Source organism: Pelodiscus sinensis, chromosome 3 (genome assembly GCF_049634645.1).
Source record: "Pelodiscus sinensis isolate JC-2024 chromosome 3, ASM4963464v1, whole genome shotgun sequence".
Taxonomy (NCBI): Eukaryota; Metazoa; Chordata; order Testudines; family Trionychidae; genus Pelodiscus; species Pelodiscus sinensis.
Window position 1 is genome coordinate 199,635,937 of NC_134713.1, and position 14,270 is coordinate 199,650,206.

Sequence of the window (14,270 nt, forward strand, 5' to 3'; positions counted from 1 at the left end):
AGAGGCAAGCCCTACAATTACAGGCCGGTAAGCATAGCTTCAGTAACAGGCAGGTTGGTTTAGATACACATATATGAACATGCTTTGTTGGGGAAGAGTCAATGTGGCTTTTGTAAAGACAAATCATGCCTCACCAATTAATCAGAATTCTTTGAGGGGATCAGACAACATGTAAACAGGGTAATTCAGTGCACATGGACTTTTGGAAAGTTTTTTGCTAGATCCCTCACCAAAGTAAAATAAGCAATCAGGATAAGAGGGAAGGTCCTCTCATGGTTAAAAGAACATAAACAAGGGGAAGGAATAAATGGTCAGGTTTCAGAATAGAGAGAAATAAATTGTGTTGCGACCAGTGTCATTCAACATACAAGAAAACCCCGCTTTACAATAGCCCCAATTGCGACCCCCGCACTTATGTTCATTTTTGTAAGTGCAGAAGGGGCCGAAAACCCCCGATTTATGTCCTTGGCCTGCATTTATGATGGCGCATGGCATGTATCGTAAATGCGGATTCGAGTTACAACGCCCCGACTTGCGATGCTTCCCCAAGCACCAATTGTGTTGAAATTTGGGGGTCACCTGTACTTACAAATTATCTAGAAAAAAGGTAAACAGTGACGTGGCAAAATTTGCAGACTACAGAATTACTCAAAAGAGTTAAATAGTAGACTGCAAAGACTTGTAAAAAGATCTCACTAATCTGGGTGAATGGCAACAAAATGGCAGATGAAATTCAGTGTTAGTAAATGCAAAGTGATGCGTATTGCAAACCATAATCCCAGCTATATATACAAAAGTATGAGGGGGTGGGTAGAGTTCTCACTAGAGCAGAGGTGGGGAACCTCAGGCTCAGAGACTGGATGCAGCCCCCAGCTTGCCTGGATCCGGTCCCCGAGGCTCGCCACTGAGGAGCCCACGCTGGCACTCCAACCACCCACCCACACGGCTGGAGTGCACAAAATCTACTAGCCTGAACCTCCCCAAGCCTCTGGTGTTCAAGGGGAATGTGGGGAGTGTCTTTCTGCTTCTGTTAGGGGCTTTTCACTTTGCTTTTCAGTTGTGTGTGGACCCCGACTGATTTTTCTGTGGGTCAGCGACCCCTAAACCCAGAAAGTTTCCCTACCTCTGTACTAGAGCATGCCCTGTGGCTATCCATTGGATTTTTTTAATCACTTATAATTTACTTTTCTCCTCCAAAACATTTTATTTACTCCTCAGCAGGGACCACGATATAGCCATGCAAAGTTTCATGTTTTAAACTTTGTTGATGTAATCACTTTATATTTAAAAAATGCGTTTAGATATTTTAATAAATTGGGAAAATGTATCTATCACTCATAACTCAAAAGCAACTAAAAGTATTTTTCTTAATCTTTCAAAAAAAAATCACCTCTGGAAAGAAACCAACCACATGAAAATTTCAGCTTCATTGGTAAAGGGCTCAGAACATTGTCTGCATGTTACAAAATATTATAATATATTCCATTCTTGGATCATTAATGTTGCCTTAACATTAATTTGTATTTTTCCTCTATTCGCTTTTTAAAATATGTATGTAAAAATGAATTCAGGACAAAGTGCTTCAGTAATTTCTAAATTGTTCTCTTTATTATACTCCATGGAAGGATTATTCTGAGCATAAAAGAGGATTGCATATTTCTTATCAAATTCATTTTTGAATTTTCAGATATTTTATAGCCTATCTGCTGATCTTTTTAGCAGTCTATTTTTATTGATTTTAATATACAGAACAGTCTTGTACAATGCCAATAACAAGAGTCAGAAGATCAAAAACACACTTAGAAAAGATGGTGTATGCTTCTTATAAGTAATTACACGCTACTTTTTTTAACTTAAACTAAAATCAGGTATTAAGGAACAAATGTTTTCAATATAAAGTGCTTTAATTTAAAGATCTAAATTGTATGGTCATATCCCCTTCTGAGATACTAAGTAAGATACTATATACATTAGTCAGACAGATTTTCTCCAGTTGGAATGTTAGCTGAATTTCCTCAAAAATATAAAACATTTCTTCATTGAGGACTTAGGGAAAAATATAATAGCCTCAACATCATCTCTCCCATCTTCTGTTTGAGGGAAGAAATTCTTTGTAGCTGTCTAGGCTATGTAATAAGATTTATGTAAGGGCATATAAAGTTTTGTCATAATGGACATCTGCTGGTCTGGGAACTACTCATGGTCTAGTAGTTCGTCCTCATTTCAGTACAGTGAAAGCAGTTTAGGCTTGTTTTATTCCTTTCATCCTTTGAGTGCAGACTCTCTCTGCTGGACTATTGAAGCATGGCATTCCAGTCTTTTATTCTGTCTCCTTCTGAGCAGATTTAAGCTCTTTGCTGTTAACAATGAACTGCTTTTGAATGTGGGAATTTTTTTCTCACAAACTGCTGAACTTCAGAGAATATGTATTTCTTTTTTTAGTAATCATAACCTGTTGAATTTTCTTTTAGAGCAGACTAAGAAGCCTTCGTTCCTTCTGGTTCCCTTCCCTCAGAATGTGTGTTACAGGGTCTAAAGCTGCCTGCCATTTTTCTGTGGAAAAATCTATATTTACAATATTATTCAGTTCCTTAAAAATAGTTTGAGTTCTTACTAAAATATGTGGATTCAAAAAATTAGAATGCCCTGCAACATCTTTACAAAGTTACTTTGTTCCAAAGTTCACCAGTAAAAAGAGAAATGTAAGATCTTTCACTGAATCCCATCTGTGTTACCCTGTCATTTTCAATGGAACTGAGTTATTTGAACAATCCCTTAGAAAGCACTCTTGGGGTTTAATCCAGTGTGAACACCCTGCTTTCTCAGAATAGCTTTTTAATCACAGATGAAAAACCATTGTGACAAAAATATAGATGAGCTCCTTATGGAACTTACAGTCATTACCACCATCTTATGTTTTTCCAGCTTTACAGGATGGAAGTTAACATAGATAGATCTTCCTTGTTTCATTCCTTTCTTTCAAACAATAATCTACCCAGGAATTTTTAAAACATAAGTATTTGGCTTTCTCTTCTGGACCATTTTCCCCTCAGATGCTTTCTGTGTCAAACAGTAATTGGGTATTAGTTTTAGGTGACTTGAAAAAGTGACCGTAGAAATAGAAAATTATGAGCTGCCACTGAGTCCACATGAGTGGTCACTGTTTTGTCGTTGTCTATGTGAAAGTCCAGGATTGATTATTTTCTCTGACAGTCATAATTTCTTGTTTAACTGAGGACTTAAACTTACAGGGAATATGTAAAGCTGAAGTTTACCTTTGTTGTGAGAAAAGGTAGTGTGAGTAGGCTCCACTGTATAACAGTGTCTTGGTATGTAAAAGTCAGTCCCATCTAGTTTTGCTGTGTTCTTTCTTACTTGTTTCCATTGTAACTGACCACATGGTTTCCAAACAGGCTGACTCCACTTCATGAGAACAAAGAAGAATGTTTCATTAATCAGAGTGTAGGAATTTGCAACTTTTCTCAACCAGAACTACTGTGACCACCATCCCTCATAAATTTTTCTCAGTTTTGGTATGACATGGGAATAGAAAATGCTCTTGAATAAAGAGAATGTTGAGGAAACTGGTATTTGAATTATACTATCTTGGATAAATCAGTGGCTTTGATAGCATTAAAAATGTCTTGCCTATGGAGTGCTCACTCATTAATACATGCATGTCAGTAAACAGTATCTCATTCAATCTCTCATTTGATCATGAAATGTCTGATTTTTCTGCAACATTTGAGATAAACATAAAACCTTTCCATCTTGCTACTGTACATGTTTACATTTTACTTTAGGAGAGTTATTTATGTTAATTGTCTATTAAATCGTTTGTTTCCTACTGCTTCAACTTTGGCCAGGTTGAGTCAAAAATTTATAAAGTGAAGTTTGATATTTCATTTGCAGTGTTGATTAGCAGCTTTCACCTTTACTACAGGTTGATTATCTCTAGTCTGGTACCCTTGGGACCTGACCATTGCTGAATCGGAGAATTTGTCTTGAGTATAGCTCTTTTTAGGTCCAGGTCCCAGTAGTTATTCTCTCAGAGCACATGTGTGCCAATTTCAGTTGGTCCACATCTGAACCTCCTTATGCTCTCAAGGAGGGGCTTAAGCCATATAGATGGACTGCCTCTCCATCTTTCTCTACCTTTTGTAGCCTGGAATGGAACTTTCTGTCCTTTAATGCTCTTCAGCACTGTGCAGCTTCAAGTCTGTAAACAGTTTAAATTTTGATAGCTTGGTTTTTCAGTGCTAATTAGTTGGGTATTTGCAGAGGAGGGGGTGTCTTTTAGGCACCTATTATGCCCAGTGTTCCAGACTTCAAGACTTGCCTGGCCTGCCCTGGTTCTTCAGAGAGCAGCCCATACAAATCCTGCGTGTATTTCCTCAGGAATCTCATATCCTTTTGAATTACAGCATCTGCCTGTGTGTGGGAGAAAAGCATGGCAATCTTGTGAATTCAGACACACCTTATGGAGCTCTTCAGGCCCCATTGGGTCCTGAACTTTCCTACTACTCACTCACCTGTCCAGAGCCTACAGACAGTACCCCCGCAGAGTCCAGTCTCAACAGATCAAAGTCCTCAAGGAAACATAGATACTCCATGAGACAGAAATATAAGGAAGACAAAGGCAAATACCCTCTTGAGAAGAGAGACCAATTTCTTCTGGAAAGTGGATTTCCTTGCCACCTGAGATTCCATGCCCCAGAATGGGTGCACCTGTGAATCATAGGAAGGTGGAGGAGCAGATGGTACTGGGAGAGCTCAGCGTTCCAAAACAGGATGTTGGTAATATCTGCATGGCATAGGGGATGGTTCTCCCTCTGACCTTATTGTCCAGGAGTCTGCTCTCCTGAGGAAGGCCTATAGATATGACCTGAAATTTTCAGTTTTCAAAGAACTGATCCTTTTGCAGGAAGTCCCAATGCCATCTACTTGCCATTTGTTGGTCCTGGAGCCCAGACATGTACTAGGGGCTCAGGCTTAGTCACCATGCTAACCATCTGCCCCCATTACTGGTCTCTAGGGATTGATCCCACAGCACCATATTGGAGCTTGACGCTTTTTAATCAGACAAGAATAAGCAAACACCAACAGTCCTCCTCCCCCCAGGCTGCTTAATTGAGAATTATTACTTCAGACAGGGCTTCCAGCTCCACTCTCTTGCCCTCATGTTACAACAGCATTTCTTGCCAAATGACCAGTGGTACGCACTGCAAGGTCCACCTCTGAGCTCTGTGATTCTACTCATTAATCTTACTGGGGCCCGGGGAACCATACATTTGAGGTTCTGAGTACAAGTTGTGTAATACACCCAGCTGTGACCACCAAGGGGTGAAGGGCCAGTCTTCACAGGAACAGCTGGATGCATATATTTACAAGCTGCATCCTCCTCAACAAGCACTCCTTGGAAGTCACCCACAGTCAAAACCCCTAAAAACCAGTACCCAAAAAGAAAAGGTTATTTACCTTCTAGTAACTGAACTTCTTTTAAATGTGTGGTCTGTATGGGTGTTCACAACCCATCCTTCTTCCCCTGTGCTTAGATCCTCATGTGATTCACAGTAAAGTCAGAATTGGAGAAGCAATTGGTCCACACCACCATCCTCTCCATCCACACTTGGAAACACAAGGAAGCACAGACACACAGAGCACATGCACACCCATTGTAAAACCCATGAGGACCATGCATCTTTTTAAAAATTCAGTTACTAGAAGGTAAATAACTGTGTGTTCTCATTCACAGATTGAAAGTACAGTTCAAAGTTTCTGATGTCAAAAAGCTTTCAAATACAGATTGTGAAAGTATTGAAGACTGACGCAAATTTAAAAAAAACCAACAACCCCACAATCCTTGATAAATCCTGAAAAGAACAACTAATTTAGGGAGCTTTGGGGGAGGAAAAGCAAGTTTTTACGCAACCACAAAATGATATTCATGACCTAGTTTATACAGTAGCAATCAATACGTTCTGTGTTTAAAAAACAGATTTTAAACTTCATGTTAGTTCGGTGCTTGAACAAAGAAGCCCTTTATTTTTTCTTCCTACAGTAATTTGGCTATGTATAATGTTTATCATTAGCATATTTATTAATTTTTTTTGTATAAGATCATGGAAGTATACATACAAAATACATTTCTAATTGGAATTACAGGCAGTCCCCGAGTTACGCGGATCCGACTTACGTCGGATCCGCAGTTACGAACGGGGCACTTCCTCTCCCTGGTCTCGAGCAGACCAGGGAGAGGAAGCAAAGCGGCGGCGGAACGCGCGGCCAGCTCTGCTCCCCCCGGCCCCCCCCCCCCCTGCAGACCAGGGGGAGGGGGAGCAGAGCGGAGCACGCGGCCAGCTGACAGCCCAGACGCGTCTGGGCTGTCAGCTGGCCGCGCGTTCCGCCGCTCTGCTGTGCTCCGCTCTGCTCCCCCTCCCCCTGATCTGCAGGGGGGGGGGAGCAGAGCGGAGCACGCGGCCAGCTGACAGCCCAGATGCGTCTGGGCTGTCAGCTGGCCGCGCGTTCTGCCGCTCTGCTCTGCTCCCCCTCCCCCTGCTCTGCAAACCATGGGGGGGCGGGGGGGGAAGCAGAGCGGAGCACGCGGCCAGCTGACAGCCCAGACGCGTCTGGGCTGTCAGCTGGCCGCGCGTTCCGCCGCTCTGCTCTACTCTGCTCCCCCTCCCCCTGGTCTGCAGACCTGGGGGACGGGGAGCAGAGCAGAGCAAAGCCGCGGAGCCCGAGGGCAGCAGGATAGCCACGGCGCTCTGGGCTGTCCCGCTGCCCCCGTGCTCCGCGGCTTTGCTCCGGACGCCTGTGGTACAGCAGCTGGGGCGCTGCTGGGTTGGTCCCGTAGCGCCGCTCTGGGTGCCACTGGACCAACCCAGCAGCACCCCAGCTGCTCTGCCCCAGGTGTCCCCTAGTCAGCAGCTGCTGAAAATGATCAGTGGCTGACTACAGGAAGCCCCTGCCCCGGGCTTCCTGGAATCAGCCGCTGATCAGTTTCAGCAGCAGCTGACTTGGGGATGCCTGGGGTTCTTAAGTTGAATCTGTATGTAAGTCAGAACTGGCGTCCAGATTCAGCCACTGTTGAAACTGATCAGTTTCAGCAGCGGCTGAATCTGGACGCCAGTTCCGACTTACATACAGATTCAACTTAAGAACAAACCTACAGTCCCTATCTTGTACGTAACCCGGGGACTGCCTGTATCAAGTTAGTAGCATAGATGGCCTATAAAGTTTGAACTTGTTTAGATCTTGTGTCTCCAGCAAGTTGCTAGCAGGAAGGTTTTGTTTTAAGTATGCCAAAAGCAGGAAGCCTGCCAAACAGGCCAGGAGGTCACTAGACAACCAAGGTGGCCCTTATCAGGGAAGATAAGGCCGTTGAAGAGAAGCTAAATGAATTCTTTGCATCAGTCTTCACTGAAGACTGGTGGGAAAGATCTAAGAGCTATTTTGGGGTAGAGGACTTGAATTATTGTTCCATGTTGGTGTGTCAGTAAAAGAGGTTTTAGAACAGATTGATAAACTAAACACTAATAAGGCACTAGAACAAAATGGTATCAATCCAAGAGTTCCAAAGAAACTCAGCTGTGAAGTTGCAGAACTACTAACTAGTATGTAACCTTTCAGTGAAATAAGCCTCAGATGATGAGCAGGCAGCTAATGTTGTTTTAAACACAGTTGTTTTAAAAGCGCTCCAAAGTAGGGATGTGAATGGGTAACCACTTACCAGGGGAAATGGCAGCTCTAGCACTGGGGCTGGGATCCTGCTTAGTTGGTTAACGTGTTTAACCAGTTAACTGATTAATCAGGATTTTACATCCCTATTCCAAAGGTGATCCTGGCAATTACAGGCTGCTGTACTGAGTACATTGATAGGAACTGTGGTAAAGAACAGATTCTCAGACACATAAATGAACATAATTTGTCAGGGAAGTGTCAATACGGGTTTTGTAAAGGGAAATCCTTATTTAGCAATCTATAAGACTATGCTGAGCTGGTCAACAAACACATAACAAAGGTGATCCCAGTGTACTTGGACTTTCAGAAAGCCTTTGAGAAGGTGCCTCAGCAAAGGCTCTTAAGAAAAACTATAGTCATGCAATAAAAGTTAAGAGCCTTTTTTATGGCTCAGAGATTGGTTAAAGAGATGAGAAAGAAAGGGTAGGTATAAATGGTCAGTGTTTACAGTGGAGAGAAGTAAATAGTGAGGGTATCCCTGGGGTCTGTACTGAAACTTGTGCTGTTCAACATATTCATTAATTGTCTGGAAAAGGGAATGAACAGTGAAGTGGCAAAATTTACAGATGATGCAAAATTACTAAAGTTAGTTAGGACCAAAGCTGCTTACAAAGCATTACAAAGGGGTTGCACTGAACTGGGTAACTAGGCAAAAAAAATGGGTACCTGGGCAACAAAATGACATATGAAATTCCGCATTGATAAGTGCAAAGTAATTAGGGTGACTAGACAGCAAGTGTGAAAAATCAAGATCGGGGGGGGGGGGGGGGAGGCGGAGGGGGATAATTGGTGCCTATACAAGATAGGGATGTAAGTGACAAGTCGACTATCCAATAAACAAAAGCTTATTGGATAGTTGACTAGTTCCTCGACTAGTTTGTCCCGTCTTTCTCTAGCGAAGGTAGCAAGTGGGGGGGCGGGGAGCCAGGAGCCGGCTTAAAAGCCTGTTCCTCCCAGCACCATCTCCACAGGGGGCAAGGGAGTAGCAGAGACAGTGGGATCCGGGAATCAGCTGATTCCCGACTCATGCCCAGATGCTGCAACTCTGCTTTTTAAATATATTAAGAGCTGGGGCATAAAATTGGGACATTTGGTCACCCTAAAAGTAATGCATGTTGAAAAAAAATAACCCCAACTGCATATATCGAATGACAGGTTTTAAATGAGCTATTACATCTCAAGAAAGAGATTTTGAGTCAGTTGTCATGGATAGTTTTCAGACAACTTCTGCTCAATGCATAGTAGCAGTCAAAAAGTTGAGTAGAATGTTTGGAACTATTTGGAAAATATAATGCCACTATATAAACTCATTATGTGCCCTCAAATAGTGTGCCCAGTTCTGGTCACCCCATCTCAAAAACATGATTGTGGAACTGGAAAAGGTTCAGAGAAGGGGAACAAAGATGGTCAGCAGTATGAAATGGCTTCCATATGAAAAGAGATTCAAGATTAGGGATGTTCATCTTAGAAAAGAGATGAAAGGAGAAATAGAGGTCTATAAATTAATGAATGGCGTGGAAAAAATGAATAGTTATTTACCCTTTCCCACAAAATCAGGGATCAACCAATGAAATTAATTGGCAGCAAGCTTAATACAAACAAGAAAAAATACTTTTTCATACAGTATGTGCTTAACCTGCAGAACACATTGCCATGGAAAGTTGTGATGGGCAAAAGTATAAATGGGTTCAAAAACAAACTAGATAAGTTCATGGAGGATATCAATGGCTATTAGCTGAGATGGTCAGGGATGCAATTTCATCCCAAAACACCTGACTGCCAGATGTCAAGAAGGGAAAATAGGCTGGATCGCTCCAAAATTATTCTGTTCTGTACATTCCCTCTGAAGCTTTGGTAACTGGCCATTGATGAAGAAAGGCTGCTATATAAGAACGGCCATACTGGGTCAGACCAATGGTCCATCTAGCCCACTATCCTGTGTTTTTACAGTGGCCAGTGCCAAATACTTCAAAGAGAATGAACAGAACAGGTAATCATCATGTTAACCAAATCCTGTTGCCCATTCCCAGCTTCTGGCAAAAAGTGACTTGGTACACTTCACAGCATGGTTTTGCATCCTTGCCTATCCTTGCTAACATTGTTCTGACGCACTCTGGCAGTTCTTAACTGTTTGTCATGGTAGTGTTCTTTTTCTAAAATAGAGTTGTAGTGAAATGTGTGAAATTAATCCACTAGTAGTTGCATTGTTTAGGACTATTAAAACCAGCTTGCTTTTCAGAGTAGCTTCTTTTAACATCAGAAATGTAGGGCAACTTATTATAATCATTACTTATGAAACAGTTCCTTTGTTTTCAGTGGGATGTTCCACATGGGGTAAGTATTGCAGATTTGCCATTGTTACAGGCCCAGTCTCAGTTTTATGATTAATTTTGTTCCTGAAATAAAATTCATTCATATAAAGTGTGTAGTGTTTTCCAAGGGTGGCAGCACTGCCACATTTATTGTACAGTCCAGTCCCACTTACTATAAGGCTTTCTAAGAGCCTTGCTCATCTGTATATATGCCCTGTCTACACTATGTATGCAACAAAATTAGGACTCCTCATGGCAACACTTCATTAAGTGGAAAACTTTATTACAGTTTGTAATGTAAACTGGACCTTAACTCTCTTTGATCCTGTTAAAGCTCTGGTCTGATCAAGGCTGTAGCCTAATTATGAAACATAATTAAAGATTCATTATACACTACAATTTGAAACTGTAATCAAGCTGGGACACATTTTGTAGGTTACACTACCCCAGTTTGGCTGTATTCCTAGTGTGGAAAGTGCTTTAGTTAGGAGTGGTTTACATTTATTTTAATTTTTATTGTATACAAACTACTACCTGTTTTGAGACCAAGACAAATTTATGATTTACATACACTATTTAAACTATAGAAGAAACCCATAGTAACTTTTGGGTAAAAGTTGTTCATTGTTTAATAAATTTAGTTGAAGGAAAGGAAGAGACTTGGTAGTTTAAAAAAAAATTCTTTGCTTTTATTATTGAAAATGGGCAGCTAAACAGTTTTGTAGTATATCTATTTTAATACTGTAAATTCATATTTAATCTAAATCATACCTTTTCCATACAGGGAAGATGGTGAGCTAGAAGATGGTGAAATAGATGATGCAGGATTTGAAGAAGTTCAGGAAGAACAAGATGCAAAAGGTGAAGAAAAACAGAAAAATGAAAAAGCACATAGAAAATCACGAAAGAAACGCAAAAAAGAAAAGGAAAAGAAAAAATCAAAAAGGAGAAGACGGGATAAACATAAGGTTAGATAATGCATACCAAAATTTTGGATCTGATTATTCTAGCTACATAGTTTAGATTTTCTCATCCAGGAAATTGAACAATATATCTGAAAGATGTTTTATCCCTAACCACCTAGCACATCTTTGGACACTATGGGTACGTCTAGACTACAGGCTGTTGTCGACAGAAGTTTTGTCGACAAAGTTTCTGTCGACAAAGAGCGTTCAGACTACATCCAGTTCTGTCGACAAAGCAAGCCTCTTTGTCAACATGACATATATATTTGTATTTTTTTTTTGTTCTTGTAAGCCGCCTTGAATATTTTAAATAGAAAGGCGGGGTAAAAATATTTGAATAAATAAATAAAATGACAGTGTACAAGAACCCCTAACTTCTGCTAACCCCTAACTTATTCTATTGCCAGGAAATAAAATGACAGTGTACAAGAACCCCTAACTTCTGCTAACCCCTAACTTATTCTATTGCCAGGAAATTTTCTTCCACTCCATCATACAAATAACTGTGCCTCAGAGATAAAACTTATATGAATACATACTTGGATTTTTTTTAAGAGTGATTATTTTTTGGACAATTTTTCTTTGTGCTTTCTAGGTGTCCTGTTATTTTTATCCCTAGTTCTCTGCTCCTGGGAAGTTTTGTGTAGGTGGTCCAGCTCAAAACCTTATTGTAGCCCTTTTATCCCACCTTGCCATGATGTCCCATGGAAGGGGGTGGATTTTGTGGCTCACATCTCCAGCTACACAGGCCTTTGTGGCTGTGGTGTTTGCAGTATAGCTTCACTGGCTCAGCCTACTCTTTTAGTTCCCATTCCCTTCCTACAGGTGGACTCCAGCAATGTCTCCCTGACCTTGTTGCCTGACTTTATGGAACAGTGCAGTTAGCATGCACTGCAATCCCGTTTAGCTGTTTTTGTGTGGGGAAACAGGAATGAAGGGCATTTGCAGACAGGTCCCAGCTGGGCAGAGAGGTAAAACAAAATGTCAGGCTCTTGGCTATTGCAAGATGATTAATTTGATGGCAAAAATTCTGAATTACATGGCCTCTTGAAAAATGCTAGATGCCACTGTTGTGCAATTGCAGGTTCCACGGTACCCTGATTGAAATTAATAGGGTAGGTTTCACAAGTTGGAGCTATTGTTTCAGGCTCTCTGCAGACTCAGGTATCAATCAGTGCATCTGTTTAGTCAATTGTTTTCAGTGCTCTGTCATTAGCTGAATCTCTAGCTGAGATTCTGGAGATCCTTACTGAAAATTTTAGATTGGACTGCTCAAATGAAATAAATTATCTCTTCAACATAAATTAGTCTAAACACATGTAGATCAGCCCATGAAGACAGAGCTCTCTAATATTGTTTTATTTCTCAGATATAAGGTTCTGTCTGTAACTCAGATTTCTGCTAGTCTTCAGCAGATGGAAGACATGCTCTTTTTCTTTAATAATAACCTTGCTAAGGGACAAAGACGCAGGCTTCAGACACTTATCAGAGGGTGAAGAGATCTGTTTCCACAGCAGTACATGTGTGTCACTGACAGCTTGGGATTCTCAATCCCATAAGCAGCAGAAAACCCCATGCTTCCACCTTCTCTCATGCTCCCAGCCTCCTTACTAGGTTTCCAAAATGGCTGAGAAGGAGCAAGGGTCAGGATCATCCTAGCATTACCTTGTCATTTTTGTGTGAAGTGCAGAGACAGCTTAGATTCAAAAGGGAAAATCAGGGAAGATGTCTCCTCAGCTCCCAGAATAAAAAGGAGATTAGAGTACAAATGCAGTCTCAGCCCTGCCCCAGCCTTGGACAAAGTCTTGGCTCCTGCCCTTAGGAAAGGCATTGGTTCAAGGAAAGAACAGGGAGAGCAGGAAGACCCTCCTTCATCAATCTAAACAGCTTGGCCTGATCTGCAGTTCATCTCACACCCAAATCCACCCTCCTTCAGGACACAGGAGCAGCTTTGACAACAGAGGGTTCTCAGTGGAATGGATTCATCCTTAATGAGAGATCAGGTATCATGAACTAGTATTTTTCTCTTTCAGCATAACTCCCCCTCCAGTGATGACAGTTCAGACTACAGCCTGGATTCTGATATTGAACGTACAGAAAGATCACATAAGAAAGGAGGTGGTTCGTACAGAGATTATGATAGCTCATTTCTTCAGGTATAACTTTTAAAACTGATTTTTCATTTCTTCCATTTATCCACAGTTTTAAAATAATTAGTACTATGGTATATTTAAATCAATATGCCCCTAATCCATGCTCAGAAAGGCTTCATTTTGGCAATACATTTAGGTCTCAATCTTGTTGGGTAAGTTTCCAAATGTACTAAGGTATTACTTTTTAAATGAACCTATACAATTATAGACTATCTTTGATTTTACAATTTAACATTTTCAGAGCATGAGTTCCAATGGTTGGCACAGGCAAGTGGAGTATCTTTTTTCTCTTTCAGAAAAGGAGGAGCCAGTAGGAATTTAAAAACTTTCATTTCTGGTTCTTTTAGGCATTTTTTTAGGGGACAGTTCTAAGAGGGCTCCCTCTATCCCTCCATCATAGTTAGTAGGAATGTAAAATCCTGTTTAATTGGTTAAATCAATTAAAGAGGGTGCGGGGGAGAGGGGGCAGCTCTAGCCCAGCTGGGATACAACAAACCCCCCATCCGCTGAAGCCAGACTGGAGCTGCCCCCCACCCTGCAGGCAGGGGATGCTTTGGTTGGTTGGAACAGCCCCTGGCTGTGATTTGCCCAGGCCTTCTCCGGGCAGAGGCTCTTCTTGACAATCAGAGCAGCCCCTGTCTGCAGCAGGCCCCCTGCGGGGCTGGAGCTGCTGTTGTCCACCAGTTAACAGTTAAGCTTTCACATCCTTAATCGTAAAGTGGAAATAGGTTGCGCTTCAATGGATATGGCAGTGCCTTCTCTAGAAACCTCTATTAAAAAGATACAGCTTGCATGCTGGTTGGGGTGTTTTAGTGTAATTTGTCCTGGCTTTTTCAGTTCAGACCATCAGATAGCCCTCTAGAAGCCAATGGAAGAAATGGACTCTGCCTTTTCCCAGAAGAGGGATAGAGCAGCTGAGGCATTGGATCTCTGCCTGGTGAAACTGGAGAAGGATAGAAGACTTTCATCAAGATTTGAGTGCAAAACCTCTTCAAAAGCCTTTTAGATAGCCTAATTTATTTATAACTCTAGTAATCTAGTCATCAAATTCAGGAGAGTGCTTCAAGAAAGTGGAAAAAAGGTGGAATTGTCACTAT

General features: G+C 41.4%; 1 protein-coding gene across 2 annotated transcripts in view; it reads left to right on the forward strand.

The window, feature by feature from the left end:
* ZC3H6 (zinc finger CCCH-type containing 6) overlaps nt 1–14,270 on the forward strand; it is a 68,383-nt gene that overhangs the window by 18,566 nt on the left and 35,547 nt on the right. For both annotated transcript variants that reach the window (XM_075925894.1, XM_075925893.1), the window contains 2 exons: nt 10,840–11,023; nt 13,054–13,176. In XM_075925894.1, coding sequence (XP_075782009.1) covers nt 10,840–11,023; nt 13,054–13,176 — 307 coding nt within the window. The remainder of the gene's footprint in view (nt 1–10,839; nt 11,024–13,053; nt 13,177–14,270) is intronic.